Here is a 16,830-nt window from a genome sequence, read left to right on the forward strand (position 1 = left end):
TTGAAGATTGAAACTTCTTAGGCTCCATATACAATTACAAGTGTTCCTATCAAAGGAATCTCATTTGATGACTCAACAAAGAAAGGAGTTATCAAATATATTCCTTAATGTATCACCAATGAAAGATTAATTATCACAGAGCAATATTTAACTAATATAACAATCAAAATCCATTAAAAAAGCATCAACCACATATAAATGTCAAGTGACTATATGAACTACGGAGTAATATTAAGCTTCCCACAACAACAATAATTATTTATGGAGAAGTTAATGCTTATCAAGCCAATGAATTAATCTCTACCTGGTACCAATGTATATTTCCATGTCAGAAACTGAGATGACAACTTTGAAACCTAACATGGCAAAAACTACGTCATTGATTAATCAAAATTCCTACAATGATTGACAATGGTAAACAGGTAGAACTTGAATTAATGCATCCACCCATAAAAAAATAAAATAGTATATATTCTCAAATCCCCCACAGATTCAACAGTTCCAGATAGATACTTCTAAAGCATTTTTCATCTTTAAAAAATGGCCAATGGATATCACAGAATGGGGAGTAGAAGCCATGAGTACTCATCAAATTCTACTCAGGTTTTGGGTGCTACAGCCCTAGTCACAAGTGGGCTAACTGTGTTGTTTCTGGCAGGCTTCACTGTTGTTACCCTCCTGCTTTTGGCCCCCGTATTCGTCCTTTTAAGCCCCATTTTGATACCTCTAGGAGCCCTTCTATTTGGGATAGTTTTAGGGCTTATCTTCGCTGTCTGTTTTGGGCTGTATTTAGTTTTTGGGGCTAAATGGCTGCTACGGTATGCATCATTTATACATTGTTGAGAACAACATCTAATCAAGTTATCCCATAAATACTGTTAATAAATCTGTTTCCATATTAATAAGTATCTGTTTCCATATTAATAGCATGGATTTATTACTATTAATAACAATGTAACCATTCTTGAAAATCTGTTTGTAAAGATTTTTTATCTTTTCAAAACCTGTTTTCCAATGCAACCACTCATGTAGATTTCCTAGTATCCATGCTGAATATTGCAGAGCAATTGTTTATTAAACAAATTTTTACAAATAGAAGACTTAGTGGATTCCCTAGTATCCACACTAAATATTGCAGAGCAATTGTTTAGTACCAACAAAATGAATTTCTTAAAGTTTTAGTCAAAGATGTGCTTGAGTATGCTGTTAGAAAATAGAATGTGAAGTTGTTAACAGATTGAGACTTAGGTGTTGCTCCTGTGTGGAATTCTTCGGCTGTGTGAAATTAAAATTTGAACTCCCATTTTATATATTTAATCGTACATTCTATGATGATTCAATGAATAATCATTAATTTAAAGATTTTAGATTAATAAATGTTATTATGTTGCTATTAAAAGCTCAAGAGTCAACAAAGTGATTATTAAAAGCACCATTGTTAATGATAAATAATGATAATGAAGTGTTGAAGAGATGCGATTAGAAGTTTAAGTATAAAGAGATGCAAATAGAATAGATAACTACTTGGTTAACTTATGGAAGAGGTGGTATGATTAACTGTGAAAGGAGGTATGTCTCTTCTAATGTGTCCTATCATCTGCAGCATAAGATATAGGATGCCAATCTCATCTTTCATTCCATCATAACTGAATACATATATATTACTCTTTTTTCTCTTATCCTCTTAGATATGCTCCTTTTAGAGCCAACAGCCTGATCGGCTTACTGGTGCAATTGCAAATAGAATATATTAGCTGAGATGGCATCTAAGGGATGACACAGTCAAATTGTATATAGAGAAAGCATCCCAAATCCAACTGCTTTCTTGACCACGCCATGAAGGCCAAGAAGATCACGATTTGTTCTATTGTTTCCTATGACAACAACTTTTGTATTCTTTGGAAGCACATACAACTCTAAATCTTCCTCTACCCCATCACCACACAATGGAGAGAGGATGCACCCCTCAACCTGCATTTACCTCCAACTCAGATTATCAATACTATCAAGATTCTTCAACAGCAATCTTGCTCAAGAAGAAAAAAAAGGCCCCCTCTCCTCCCTCCCCTCCTCCCTCCTGTCAATGACAAGAATAATCTCATCTACAATACATTACGAAAGCATTTACAAAAGCCCTTCTCTTGTTCACTAACTGCTTCTATGTTCTAATCAATTACTTTCCATTGCATAATGTATTTCAAGAAGTAGATATCACAGAGTTCTATAAGCAATAATTATCAATTTTGTATTTCCATTATAAATCAGAAAGACAAGAATGTCAAAATATTTGATTTACTGTCTCATTATTGTAAACCCAAAAACAAAGACAAGAAAGTTAGAATATGTAAACCCAAAAACAAAGACAAGAAAGTCAAAATATTTGATTTACCATCTCATTATCGTATCGATATAATGTCCAACTTTTTTGGTACCATAATCACTGTAACACATTTCTCTACATTAGCCCCAATCCCCTTTAAAGACTGCTGAAATTGACATATTCAATTTCATCTCCGAAAATCACATAGGATAGAATTTTTTTACATTTATATTTATTTAATTTTGTCTCAGTGTTTCTTCTCATAATCCCCCACACACCCGAAAGAAATCCCAAATCCAAACAAAAGGAAATCATCTCACTCGTATTCGTAAACAATGAACAATCTTAGAAAGAAAAACAAACATCAGATCTACCTATGGGAAAAGATCTAATGGAGCTGCATTAGGGCCTCAAGACGAATCCCCCTCTAGTCTGATTTATAGGGTTCCAGAATCTTTGTTGAGGGAAGACACGTCTCAGCAGTTATACCATCCTCAAGTCCTATTCTTGGGTCTTTACCATTTCAAAGTTAAGGAGGGATCATCTATCTAGACAGAATCCCTGAAGTCAAAAGTGGCAAGAGATAGCTTCCATAGAGCGTCCTCTTAACTGGAAATGATATCATCCTCTGATGACAGATATTGTGAAGGATATGCTCAAGATGGAAAACCAACTACCATTTTGGGCCTTGGAAGAGATCAGACCGGATATTGAGGACTAGGTTGAGTCTGCATTGAAAACCTTATCCCATCATGACACTAAACCCTAGCATATCAGGACTTTTTGAAAATGAGAATAGCCTAATAAAAGCTGCCAACGAACTATGTTTCCACTGTGTAGTAAAACCTTACGCAAATAAATAAAATAGCCTAATAAAAATTGCCCAAATTTGTGGAAAACTACCCAGATTGTAAAGGAAGACCGAGTACTTGTAATGCTCTAGAGAACGACGAAGAATGGCGGCTGAATTTCAGGAAAGAGACTGTAAATACCGAGCAAATACCTGCAAAAAAAACAATAACACCCTTCAAATACTGGTTAAAATCAACAATGCCAAGCAAAAAATACCTGTTACAACCCTAACCAGAGCTGAACAATGGAGTCGAGAATTACCTCGTGTCACAAACAAAATGCAGTCGCTGTCACAAACAAAATGCAGTCGCAGTCACAATCCTGTTGACATGGTAAAAAAACATGGTAAGATAAAAAACCTAATAAGATAGCTGCAGCCGGTTTTCATGGACGTAAAAACAAATTTCATTTCACTTTTCATCTAATCCTAAAAAACAAAACCTCGAATTGAATTCTCAATTCCACCTATTGAGATGGAAGACTACAAACCTCATTTTGACCAAAAATTAGAATACTGGAATTCTAATTCCGTTTTCAAAATTTCGCCCCAAACACCAAGTTTGTCAAAACTAGGTTTCGCGTATGCCAATTCTAGGCTAATTCCGCGAAACAAACGGGCCCTAAAAGAGAATACACAACAATGAAATTATTTACTTTAGATTATAATTAATTTTAATTATATGTAGTTTTTAAAAATGGATTTTAAATTTTAATGACAAATAAATATAGGCATTGAGGTTGTATTACTATTAAAATTTTTAAATAAATATGAAGAATACAATAGGTTGGGTGTTGAGCTAGTTGTGGGGATGTCTACTAGATACCAAGAAAAGGAAGGGGATAGAGTTAGAAGAAGGTTATCTTATCAATAATGTTGTATGTGCATGCAAAAGTGTCTAGAGGGGCATGGTATTGTCTTATGGGGCACTATAGTGGTTAATAATGTGTTAGCATCATATACATTCTTGGTTGGATACTCCACATATTCAATAATATAAACAAATGACCACATAGTGGCTAAGTACTTGCGTATATTAGTATTAGTATTATAGTTAAACAAGGACGCAAAGCGTCTAGTTCCTGCCGAAATTGTTTTTAACTTCTTGCTACATGTGTTATGTTATTTTTATAATAAAAAAATCTGTTAGTGCATATGGTTAGGATTGAAAAAAATTATTTGATTAAATTTCTTTAAGTTTAGTTCATTTGTTGTCAACTTTAACTAACATAAGTTAATAATTGACTTATATTAAGTTTGCAATTTTATTAAACAACATACTTATTAATTTACTATAGAGTTTGTAAATAGCAAAAAGAGTGAAAAAAAATAAAATTTATAGAAACCCAATAATTTTTTGCCCATTGCAATTTGTAAGTGATATTGGGTTTTTAAAAATTTTAAAGAATATTTTCTGCATTAAGCAAAAAAGCACGTAGAAGACGTTAGAACAACACATCTTTCAGAGAATCAAATGACCAGATCCATTTCAGATGAATATTGTAGCCTTCAATATTTGTCATATTCTCATAATTATTTCAATAGTAGCATTCCTCTTTTACGAACCTAAAACAATGCATATTATTAGACAAGTGAAAAAGTAAAAAGTGTCTTGCATATTATTAGACTTTGTTTGACATCTTTTGCTCTCTCATCCTGATGATGGATCACGTAGTGTGATTCAAAATGTTGATGGTAAAAATCTCAACACGATCTAATCCAGAAACCGATTTACATAACTATGATGGATTGTGGAAATCTGATCACATTAATAGAAGAGTAAAAGCTTGTCAAAATAATCTTAACCACAACATTGTTATAAAACTTCAATTATATATAATCGAATTTTTTCTCTCTAATTAATATAATCTTTTATTTAATAAATTATTTTACAAATTGAAAAAATATTACATAAATTAAATCAATTTTTTATTTTCCCCTATTCTTTATAATTGAAATAGTAGCATTTTTTTTACTAATTAAATAAATTATTTTTAAATCATTGTAATTGAAATAATTAATTTCAAAATTTACTGATTAAAAAATAAAAATTACTATTCTACTTACATATATTTTTCAAAACAAATAAATAGTATAATAATTAATATTTTTTTATCTTTTATTTTTTAAATTAATAAAAAAAAAATTATACATACTAGACAAATCAAATGTCATCCATTCCTACAAATGATTTGATTGAAAAAAAGGAAGTATTAAAAAATCTAGGTAAAGTGATGGAGTTTGGTTAATAAAACAATCATAAATCCAACATTTAAGCATTGTATTGTTTTATTAATTAAAAATGATGGAAGTGGACAGAAGTGACTGCACCTATCATAAGTAAGCATTGTGAAAATCAAAAGTCCAAGCTATCAGCAAAGAAAGCGACAATTATTGTACTATGTCCACCATTAAACCAACATAGCATTGAATATATAATAAAGACAACTAAAATATTTACTTGTTCCTACATCAAAAAAAGTGAAAACCCTACTATTCAAAGTACGAGCCAATAAGAAAGTGACAATATTGTATATTTATATTATAGAAAATTGTGAGGAAAAACACAACATTAGAAAATAGTGTGCTAGAATTTGATACTGTTTTACCATTGGTAGATATTAATTTGCACATAACATGCACCCGAATGCTATAGTATCCTGCCATGCGGCAGGAACTAATAATAAATAAAAACTATAAATAATATGTGTTAAAGTCAAATATAAGTTATATAATTTATTTTAAAAAATTAAAATATTTTGATATTAGAAATAAATAGACTTATTGTAATATAATTCAACTGTGTATAATGTCATTTTCTTAAATATTTTATTTTTACTATTTTATTATTAAAATTATATACTACTAAATTGAACGATTATAGTTAGAAACTAAGTAAAATAATATTTAATACCAATCCTTATAATAAAATTAATAAAATTCACAAATAAAATTAAATAATAAATAATGCACCAAATTAGCTTTTTATGTTCAAAAGAATATAAAATATTTGATAAATAAATCAATAGAATATAATAAATATTTAAAAAATGCATAGTTATAGATATAATATTCTTCACATTGAAAAATACAATTTAATAAATTAATTTTAAATAAACATTCGCTATTGTATTATAATAGTTTGCATAAAAATACAATTTAATAAGTTAATTTGAAATAAACATTCAATATTGCATTATAATAGTTTGTTTTTATACTCTATAAATTGCCCAAACTTTCATAATCAACATAGCTAAAAATCTAGTTACAAAAGTACTAGTTTTTTTATATTCTAGAGTTTGGAGTAAAACTTTCATAACCAATAATAAAAATAATATTTACCAAATTTAATAATCTACACCTAAAATTCATGAATTCATGACATATAAAAATAAGACAAAGGTAATAAATAATATGTTTTGATTATTAAAATACGTAAAGATCATTAAAACAACTTTTTTTTAAATTGAGATAAAAAACTAGTGAAGCAAATAAGCTTTACAATAATATGTAATAATAAAAGGATTGAATGTAAAAATTCATAAATCACATATAAGATCCATAGTTCATTAATAATAGCTAATTTTTTTTTGGAAAATTTAAATTTAAAATGAAGACACACATATATATTATGGAAATGAAAAAATCTATTTTAGGGTTACAATAGTATTAAATTAATTATTTTTAAAAAATGCAGTACAAAATTTTGATTGGTTTATGACCAATGTTTTAAATCCTACAAAATTTTGATTGGTTTATGACTAATGTTTTAAATCCATAACAAAATTTGATAGGTTTTTTGTAAAAAAGGTGGTCATTTAGTTGACCAGTAGAAGAAGTTGTAGATTGTTATTATAAATTTTCAAAGTAAAGAAGAGAACTGAATAAATTTCAGCAAGATATATCCTTTGCAAGGCAATTTGTTGTTGCATTTTGATTGAGGTTTGAGTCATCTGCAAAATTAAGTGTAAATCAAATTAGTATTATTTTATAAAAAAATTAATTTTTGAAGTGTTCAAATTTAATAAAAGTTAAGAATTTTCATACCTGATTTGGTGTTTGAATGTGTGGTATGGTATTATCTTCAATGTCAATGATGATGTTGTTTTGATTGAGTGTATATTTTGCTTCTTTTTGCAAACCACGAATAGCAAATATAATTTTGGTCTTGTGCTTTACATATTGTTCGTAGGTAGTATCATGAAGGTTTGGAAAAATACAAACAAACATTTCTTTTTCTAAAGTACATTGCATTTGATTTTTACTCTGGGTAGTAAGAATGCAATACAAGCAATGTGTGTAAGTGTACTCTACTTGCTCATTGCAATTGATGCAATGAGCAGTATTATTTTTTCAGGGTCAAAGATTATTGTATTATAGTTGCACTTAGAGCATGTTGGTTGAAATGGTACAAAGTATGCATTTGCAACTCGAAGCAATCCATGAACCTATGCAAACTGTGTAAAGAGATTTTTAAAAATAAATTTAAAGTGAGAAATAAGTATGTGAATGTAATTGGTAGTGATTTTTTTGTTTTAAAATGAATTGAATTTTTTTCATTTACAAGAAAGTGGAAGGTTTTTTTTGAATTTTACCTCATATGTTGTGTTGAGCAGATTGAGAAGGTTGTCTTTTGTTTCTGAATGCTCAAGTTCTCCAATATAAGTAGACTGGCCAGTGTAAAATAATGTGTCCTTTGTAGTGTTTCTTCGAGCAATATTTTTGAACAACAAAATAGAATTTTTTTTGTTTGGACAAGGTGTTCAATGTGTAGATATTGCTATAGCATTTCAGGACAGAAAGATACCTAAAAAATGAATTATTCATTATACATGTTTAAGGTTTTGGATTTAAAAATATGTAATGTAATGTAGATGAATGATAAGAATAATTTACCTGTGCATGGTCGAACTATGTGTCCCCATCTTTTATGTCTATTGTATTTTGGTATGGTTTTTTATTTGCACCCACAACAATGGCACCCGATGATCCTACTATGTAGGGATCTGTGCTTTCAAGGAGAAGGCAAACTGTGGTGTTTGGAATGAACAAATATTATTGACAAACTTGGGATATATTTTCAATTGTGCTCTTTTGGGTTAGCAACAAAATGTAGTCACAATCTCCATGGTCAAAACTTGTTTTTGGGGAGCTCTGGAAGTTTTTTATTTGAATGCTTTCTCTGGCATATATTTTATGCTCAAATATTTGAATGAAATGCTTTGTAAGATTTAGTGTGATTGTCATTTCTCAAATGCTATCAGTGAGGTCGGCCCGTAAGACCTCTACCACATTCTTTATCTTATCAAGATGAGTCCTATAGGTGACAATTATATCACCTTCAAATATTTCACCAGTTTTGTTTGAGTTAAGATCTTCTATTGAAACTATAGTTGTGATCTCTCTTTTAGGCCTACAATAGAAATGCAATCCTTTAGTTAGAACTTTTGTGTAGTTGCAATTAAAATAGAGTTTCAGATTATTACACATTTGAAATAAGTAAATCAAAAAAATGATGAATGCATAAGAAAAATAATGTTGAATGCAATGACAATTGTAATTTTTATGATTTAATAATGAAGTATCGTTAATGTTAAGGAAGCTAATTTCATAATACTTACATCTTGACTTGTTGTTCTTGAATTTGTTTTGCAGTGTCTTCAATTCTTTTGTGAGCCTTCATTCCTACAATATTGTAAGAGTAATAAGTTATTATTACATAAGAAAAATAAATGAAACTATTAATTATTATTTTAGTAAGTGCTAGAAAAAAGAAAAGGCACTTACATTTTATTTTATTGAAGTAAGTCAATGATTAAACAAATACAATTATGATAAGTCCAATATGCATCTTTTTTGTAGATTTGGTAAAATATTTTGTTAATATTTGACCAAACATGGTCAATTAGTGATCCTTGTTATAAAAAAAAATTGTCTAGGCAAAAGTTTAAATTCATTGTATTAAAAAAAGATTGTCGTTTAGTTCTTTTGTTATTGTTGTCATGCATATTGATGTTGAAGTCACCTAGGATTATTATATTTGAATTTGGTTTGGTATTTTGTAGTGCAGTTTGTATAATTCTTATAATTGATAAGAGTTTTGTATTTGGTGGGGAGTATAAGTTGAATAATGAAATTGGAATGTTAAACAATAGTAGTTATGCTTGTAGAATTTCTATTCTATTTAGATAGTGTTGTTTTGAATGTGTAATTTTTACATGTTTTTTTGTTGAAGTTAAGACGCCATGAGTTTGGTACATTGTAATTGTTTGAAATTCATTTAGTTTTTCTAGAATAGGTTTTTGTGGATTTTGTGTTTCTTGCAGGCATATTATGCTAGCATCTATGAAATCATAGTCATTGGTAATGTCATCGATGTGTGAATTTAATGATCTTGTATTTAGTGAGATAATAGTAGTTAAATTTGTGTAATTAACATTTTTGGTGAATGTAAAATTCCATTTTGCTTATGTGTTTAGTCGATGCATTTCATTTATAATTTTGGTATGTACTTTAAAAAAAAAAAAATCTTAGTGGAGAAATTAAATATAGTGAATGTATGTCTCGTACATGTGACAATGTTGTGTATACAAGTCCATGACCATTGACATTGAAAGGATCAAATGCTAGTTTTTCTAATGTAAGTCCTTGTGATATGTGTATTGTTTGTGCACATGCTAATTGTATGGGGAATTGTTTTCTAATTTTAATTTTAGATAAAAAATTTGTAATCGAGAGGGGCTTCATAATTCATAATATTGGCACCCATTATTTTGAAATGGTTTTGGTGAACAAGTGTGCTAATTTAGTTGATTGAATTTTCCCAATATTTTTGCCATTGAATTGAATCCATATTATGTCTATTTTGTGTGTACTTATATATGCTTTAACTATTCCATCTGCTCCATTTACAAGTCCCATCATTTATATCATAGTTCCCTGCATATAAATCGATGATCATGTTTAGTTTTAGTGTTATTTGTTGTGGTAATCCTTTTTTGGGGTGCATTGTTGTGTTACCGTAGTTATCTTCTTCCTCCTCAATTGCATTTATAATGATTGGTTCACCATATATAATCGATAACATTTTATTATTGTCTTGTTCTACGAATTTGTTTTTGTAGAAAAGATATAGAAATGTTGGATTGATAGGTGGACTGTGATAGCAAGTGTTATTTATGTATTCTATATCACTGTCATTCTATGAATTGGTTCGTATTTTATTTAAAATTGTGATGAACTTTTGGTTTTTTTGTCGTATTGTCTTTTGTAATTCAGAGCAAGATACCATATCTTTCCAAAAGTTGTAGGACAATACTTCTCTGTTAACAATTGGAGATTCAAACATGTAGCTATCTTGTATTGGTTGAGCTTGGAAAAAATCTCCACAAAATATCATATCAATGCCACCAAAGAATTTTGTTGGGCAATGTTTTATTTCTCTCATTCTTGTGTCAATAGAATATAGAAAATGACTACCTATTAAGGATGCTTCATCTATAAGTAATACTTGTAGTTCTTCATAGTGTTTTTGCAAAGTGTCTATTGTTTCATTGCTAAGTGGAGTAAAGGTTGATTTGTTAAACAACATTAGCAATGCAGAGTGAATTGTTGTCCCTCTTGCATTAAATGCTACTTTTCCTATATAAGCCATGATAAGACCTTTTTGTTTTAGTGGATTAGAAAATGGAGTCGAATTGTAAATTCACAACAACTATGAAAGTTTTTCCTATTCCTGCACCACGTATAAGGAAAAGGTATAAAGGTTTGTTTATATCATTTTTTTCTTAATTGAAATGTCTTTTATAATTGTTTGTTTTTCTCTGTTTAACATTTGTCTTAGTTTGTAATATTCATTGTTGTCAATAAGGTTTAAATTTTGTACCAGTTGGAAGCCTATATCAAATCTATTAACGTGATTTTTTTCTCTAGGTATAATAAGTCTAAATTTAAGTCATATGTTTCTTTATCATTCTTATGTTTTGCTTGTTTATTGAATTCATTATTGTTTGCATGCTCTTCTGCTTCAACTTGTTCAATCACAATTTTTATATCTCCCCATATCGAATTGAAGTTGTATGTACAAATATTTTCATTCTCTTTAATTTGGTTTTCGTAATGATTAAATGCTTCTTTAAATGTTTGGAAACCACTTGTTATTGTATTTTCATCATTTTGGAAAAGAACATACAACAATATTTTTTCTCTATAGTAGTTTTCATAATCAAGATGTTTACTATATTTAACAAATCTAATTATAGCAATTTTATTTTGGTTGACTATTCTATGTTTAATAATTCTATATTGTGATACAAAATGAGCTAGACAAATGTATTTTAATTGTTTTGGTCTTGTTATGTAATGCTCTATAAGTGATTTACACATTATATTTGTTGACTCATCTGGTTCAATACTTAGTAATGATTTTGATTTTACAATAAATGTGCATTCTTGTTGTGGGGATGTGTTTATAAATATAAATGAGTGGGAACTTGAATTCAGTGGTAGCAATAGAATAATGTGTACTACAAGTTGAGCAGACATTTGTTGAAGGTTTAACAAAGTATTTCCAAGTCGACAAATCATTTGTATGGCATCAATTTTTGTTGTTTCATGTTCTTTTCGAATTTTCCTAAATGTTGTGGACATTGATTTATCTATTTTTATCATATATGAGGAGCAGTACATTGTTGTTGCATATGCATTTAGCACAAATTGTACATTAGTATTTGCTTGCCATAATGGTGGTATTTTTTTTTGTAAAACTATTATTCTGTATATTTTATGGATTTCTTTTTAGAAATATTGTTGGTTTTGTCAATGTTGATTGAATTGCTTTTATGTAGTCATTTTCAAATACATTTATCTCATTGAGAGAATTTTCAAAAGTAATTGTTTCATCATAATTTTTGTTTTCTATAGTCTTGAATAATGTAATTGCATTATTCATGGTTTCTTTGTCACTAGATTCAAGTGGCTCAAGTATTGTTGTGCTTCACATTGGAGGGAGAGGGAAATCATATCGATAATGCGTGTTTTTCTTTTTCTTACAACTTCTTGTATGATAGTGTCGATGTAGTTTAGCAAGTGTTGGATTCAGTATGCTTGTGTCACATGTAATATACTTGTTGACAAATTGTTGAATTTCTAATTTGTCTGATATCCCATATATTGGAGCATCAACAATCCATATCAAAACATGGTTATGTTTGTTTCCCCTATTTTGAAACTCTATAGTTCAAAGAAGTCGTCTTTTACATGGCCTAAAATTGTATCATCTTTGTTTAGCAATTTTTTAAAACAATTTATTCTATGTCTATAATAACGAGTACAAGTAATAGGATTTTTTTTAATAAGGTAGTCAATGTCATGTTTAACTTCTTTAACTTGTTCAATGTTTGGTTTATTTTCGTATAATGTAGTAATTGTTGATGTTAATGGTTTCCACATGTGCTCTACACTTGAAAATGTCAGGAAAAATGTTGGAGGCCCAAGTTGTCTTATGATTGCAAATATTTAAAAAAAAAAATTGATATAGATAATCTGGTGATATGTGAATATGTTTGAGGTCCATGTAACCAATGTTTGATTTTAGTATTTTGTTTGAATTTGGCTTATCTTTAACATCTTTTGCAAGGAGAGTACGTCCTTTTAGCTGACCCTTTTGAATTTGGATAGATATACTTGACATAATCTTGTCAATGATAATAAGAACTGCTTTGAAAAAAAGATTAGTGGTATGTGATGCAAATTGACCACTACAATGTAAGACCTCCCATTGCGCAATTTTTTGATATGATTTTTTTTTGCTTATGTCCTCATCTTGTGGGTTTCCATAGAATAGAGTAGGAAAGCTCATCTCCTTTGCGTATCTATCCTTGAAAATACCTAGTGGTTTATTTCCTTGTGAAGGGGCTATTTCAATAATTTTATCATTCATATCATAGATAGACCGAGTTTCTGTAAATCCATGTACAAGAGTATCAATTCCAATTTCAATATTAGTAGTAGATTCAATATCTTCACTACTTGAATAACCTTCACTATATATTTCATCCTTTTTGAAAATGTTGTTGGCTTCTTCTAATTTTCTTTGCCAAGTTTCATCTATTATAATATTTTCTTCTCTATACAATTTTTTCTCACATAATATTTTGAATACTTTCATTATTAGTTGTGGATGAACAATGTCTACTTGATATGTTGTCTTGTATTCTAGTTTTCATTTTAGAGAAACAACAATTGTTGTTGTGTCACTTAATGGTTGAGGTAACAATTTTTGTATTATACTTATATCTATAGGAACATTAATAATTGATCCTGTTAAACCAAATTGTGATCATTTATGTCCCCATTGTCTTATATGTGCAAAGGCTAGTCATGGTGATATTAGCCTTTCTTCTAGTTCAGATAAAGATGATATGATAGAAAATTGATTATTTCTTCAGATAAATGTTGGTGTAGTATAGAATGGCAATTTTCCATTCTTTAACATTGATTTTCAATAATTACAACTAGTTATAATATAGTCTATATTTTTTGTATTTGTTAATTGTAGGTATATATATGTTCTTCTTTTTCATTAAGTTTTGTTAATTTATGAGAGAATTCTAATCGTTCACAAATGTAGCATACTTGGTAAGGTGTATCTTCAATAGCTTCTAAATATTTAATTGTTGGATTTGTATTTTTGTTTTTAAGATGAACTTATCATTTGTTTGCATTTTCCATACAAATTTATTGTTTTACTTCTTGAAGTTATTCTTTCCTTTTTGTTTCATATTATGTACGTCTATTTTCTCTATTAGTATTACTGACTTGTAATGTACGGGTGTATTATTTGTTATATTATTTCCATTATTTCATATTTGTTTTTTCAATTCATGTAGTGAATTTTTTTTGTTCTATTTTTATTTTCTTCATTGAATAAATGCTTAATATGTGGGAGAAATATGTGTGTATTACTTATTCTCATTTTTCCATTATTTCATATTTGTTTTTTCAATTCATGTAGTGAATTTTTATTTGTTTTATTTTTATTTTGTTTATTGAACAAGTGATTAATATGCAGGAGAAATGTGTCAAGTTTCATTTTGAAAAGTGGTATTGTACTACCTATAGGAATAAGCAGTTCATAGTGCATATGTGTAGTTTTTGTTTGAAATGATATGATGTTAAATGATTTGTTGTTCTCATTTTCTAATCCTAAAACTTGTTTGATTTGTCCAATATCTGAGCACCACAAGATTATCTTTGTATTGAAAATTTTTGCTAGTCATTGTAGACAAAAAATGTCTCCTTCTATTTTCCCTTGTTCATAAGGCATTGCTAAATGAATAATATAATCTTTCCAATTCATAGTTGGTGTGTCTGTTCTGAGTAAGTTTTGTGTTATGTAAGTATCTATATAGTGTCGTGTTACTGTACTTGCAAATTTGTTTACATTGCAAAAGGATTATGCATCAGATTTGTTTGCATTTCAAAAGGATTATGCAATGTACAATCTTAAAGATTGACTGTCAAATTTTGCAGTCAACAAGTCACATATTGCATGAAATAAACTTTCACCACAATCTATTATTGATGTATGTTTCCTTTGTAGTCCATGAATCATTATTTGTTGTTCAATATGTGGTGAAATTGGTTTGGATGTTGCACAAAATGTAGAAAGTTGTTTCCATACTATAACGTTATGGCATATGTTTATTTTTTTGCAAATCGATGGTTTGTAGTGACCACAAAGATGATTCTTGTCATGAAACAAAATAAAATATGTTTGTGCATTTGACTTGTTGAAGTGTAAATATTTGTTTTTCATAGTTTTTGACCATAGTGCAATAGATATGTTCAACCATGCACATATCCAATGTATACAGAGTATATCTCCCCATAATTCCCATTTAGGGTCTGGTAGAGATGGCGATGCAGACAATCACATTTTAGAAAGATAATTTAATGCATTGTCTACGCCATGCAAATCTTGTAATACACTTGGATCTAACTCATATTGAAATGCTTGCAATGCATCTATATCATTATTGGAGACTAATGTCATGAAATTATCAATAAAACCATTTCAGAGTTTAGTGGATGTATAACGAAAATGAAGCAAAACTTCAATACTATCAAACAAACAATCTCCAACAATATAATGGAACAGTTGTAGTCTAAACATATTTTCATTGGCTAAAATAGTATCAATATCAAATGTGTTTTCTTTTTTACTATTTGTATAGGTTTCTACATCTATAATATGAGTCATTATTTTTCTATATTCAACAATTGTAGTAATAACAAAATGAAGTGTACTTACTCGGACTATGAGCGCTAACTGAATAACTTGTAATGTATATGCCTTTAGTTGTATTGTTAAATTGTTTCAAGTCAACAAAATATATTAGTTAATATGACATAAAAAAGATAAAATATTAAAATAATAATATGTGATGGATTGATAAATGTAAAAAAAATACTATTAATTTATTAGATTGTACTTTTATAATATTTTAATAATATCAATTAACACCTAAATAATATCATCCTTGAAAGGATAATTTACTTCTCAGGGGAATGAACTTCAACAAATCACATTTGTGACCTAAATTCTAAATTTAGCTGATAACGAATTTGTACTTTGCACTTGTTATATATAATTTTATCATAGGAGAAAGAGGAAGACTGAGAGTGATTTTTAGTTCCAGTAGGAAACTATTGCCAAGGCTTCTACTTTACAGGCTATTAAAGTTTTCATCTACAGCCATTTAAAATGTCTTCGTGTTTTTAATCTCTATAAGGTGCACCTTTTTTAAATCTGCAATATGTGAAAAATAATTATCAACACTTTAATTGGTCGAAAGTTATCAAAGAGAAATCCTTAAATAAAAAATACAAATTACGAAGCAAGAGAATGTGGGCTTAACAAAGTCTGTAGGAGAAGGTGCGCTTAACAAATTCTCAAGACTTGTTTCAGATTTTAGTTTCAACTGAATTAAAAACTTCATTATATATGTCCTTCACAACAAGGGAACATTCATTCCAATGAACCAATGGCTTCATTTTTATTGCTAAATTGATGCTTTGGAATGCCCACGTCTCATGATGGACAATTTAACTAATTTGAATGGAAATCAGGCTTTGTTGAAATTGAAATTAAATCAATCCTCGGTAGAAAGCCTAAAAATGAACAAGTAATGAACCTATAAACCTAATTTAAATAAACGATGAAAAAGTGGGAGTAAGTCCATTCGAGTCAATGTACGACCTTAATAACTCTATCAAGCCTAGGATTTTGAGGAATCTGTAATGGAGTTTTTTTTTCTTTCTTTTCTAAATTTAATATTAGAAATAATATATCTTAATAATATATTTTACAGACATGGTTTATAGTTTAGTGATGGAGAACTTGTGTTATGAAAACATAGATCATAAGTTCAAAAAAAATACAAAGTAAAATATGTAAACATATTTTAGAAATTAAAAGTAGTGAAAAATATGTGTTTGACCTACATAGTTAACAAAGTGTGAAAATCACCACTAGCTGAAGAGTAGCCCACACGTACTAGTCACAATTGAATAAAATTAAAAAACTAACACAAAATGAGGTTGGACGCTTGTTTCTCCTTCTCCTCCTTAGGGTTGTTTAGATAGCAACACATTGAGC

General features: G+C 28.9%; 1 protein-coding gene and 1 pseudogene across 1 annotated transcript; one reads left to right on the forward strand and one right to left on the reverse strand.

The window, feature by feature from the left end:
- Positions 1 to 540: 540 nt before the first annotated feature.
- LOC149546744 (oleosin-like) lies at positions 541 to 3,034 on the forward strand. Its single transcript, XM_089794048.1, has 2 exons — positions 541 to 818; positions 2,959 to 3,034. The coding sequence occupies exons 1-2, from the start codon at positions 541 to 543 to the stop codon at positions 3,032 to 3,034; spliced, it is 354 nt and encodes a 117-aa protein (XP_089650174.1).
- Positions 3,035 to 3,219: 185 nt separating this feature from the next.
- Positions 3,220 to 16,830, reverse strand: part of LOC149546745 (DNA topoisomerase 2-like) — a 120,336-nt pseudogene continuing 106,725 nt past the window's right edge.

The sequence above is a fragment of the Cupressus sempervirens genome, chromosome 7 (genome assembly GCF_028749045.1).
Source record: "Cupressus sempervirens isolate cs-2001-9-10 chromosome 7, ASM2874904v1, whole genome shotgun sequence".
NCBI lineage: Eukaryota > Viridiplantae > Streptophyta > Pinopsida > Cupressales > Cupressaceae > Cupressus > Cupressus sempervirens.

What these genes read in the sequence shown, in the direction of transcription:
- LOC149546744 (XM_089794048.1), top strand. Translation starts at nt 541, where the DNA reads ATGGCCAATGGATATCACAGAATGGGGAGTAGAAGCCATGAGTACTCA. An exon ending in GGGGCTAAATGGCTGCTACG is followed by an intron (nt 819 to 2,958) that starts GTATGCATCATT and finishes CTCTGATGACAG; the next exon opens with ATATTGTGAAGGATATGCTC.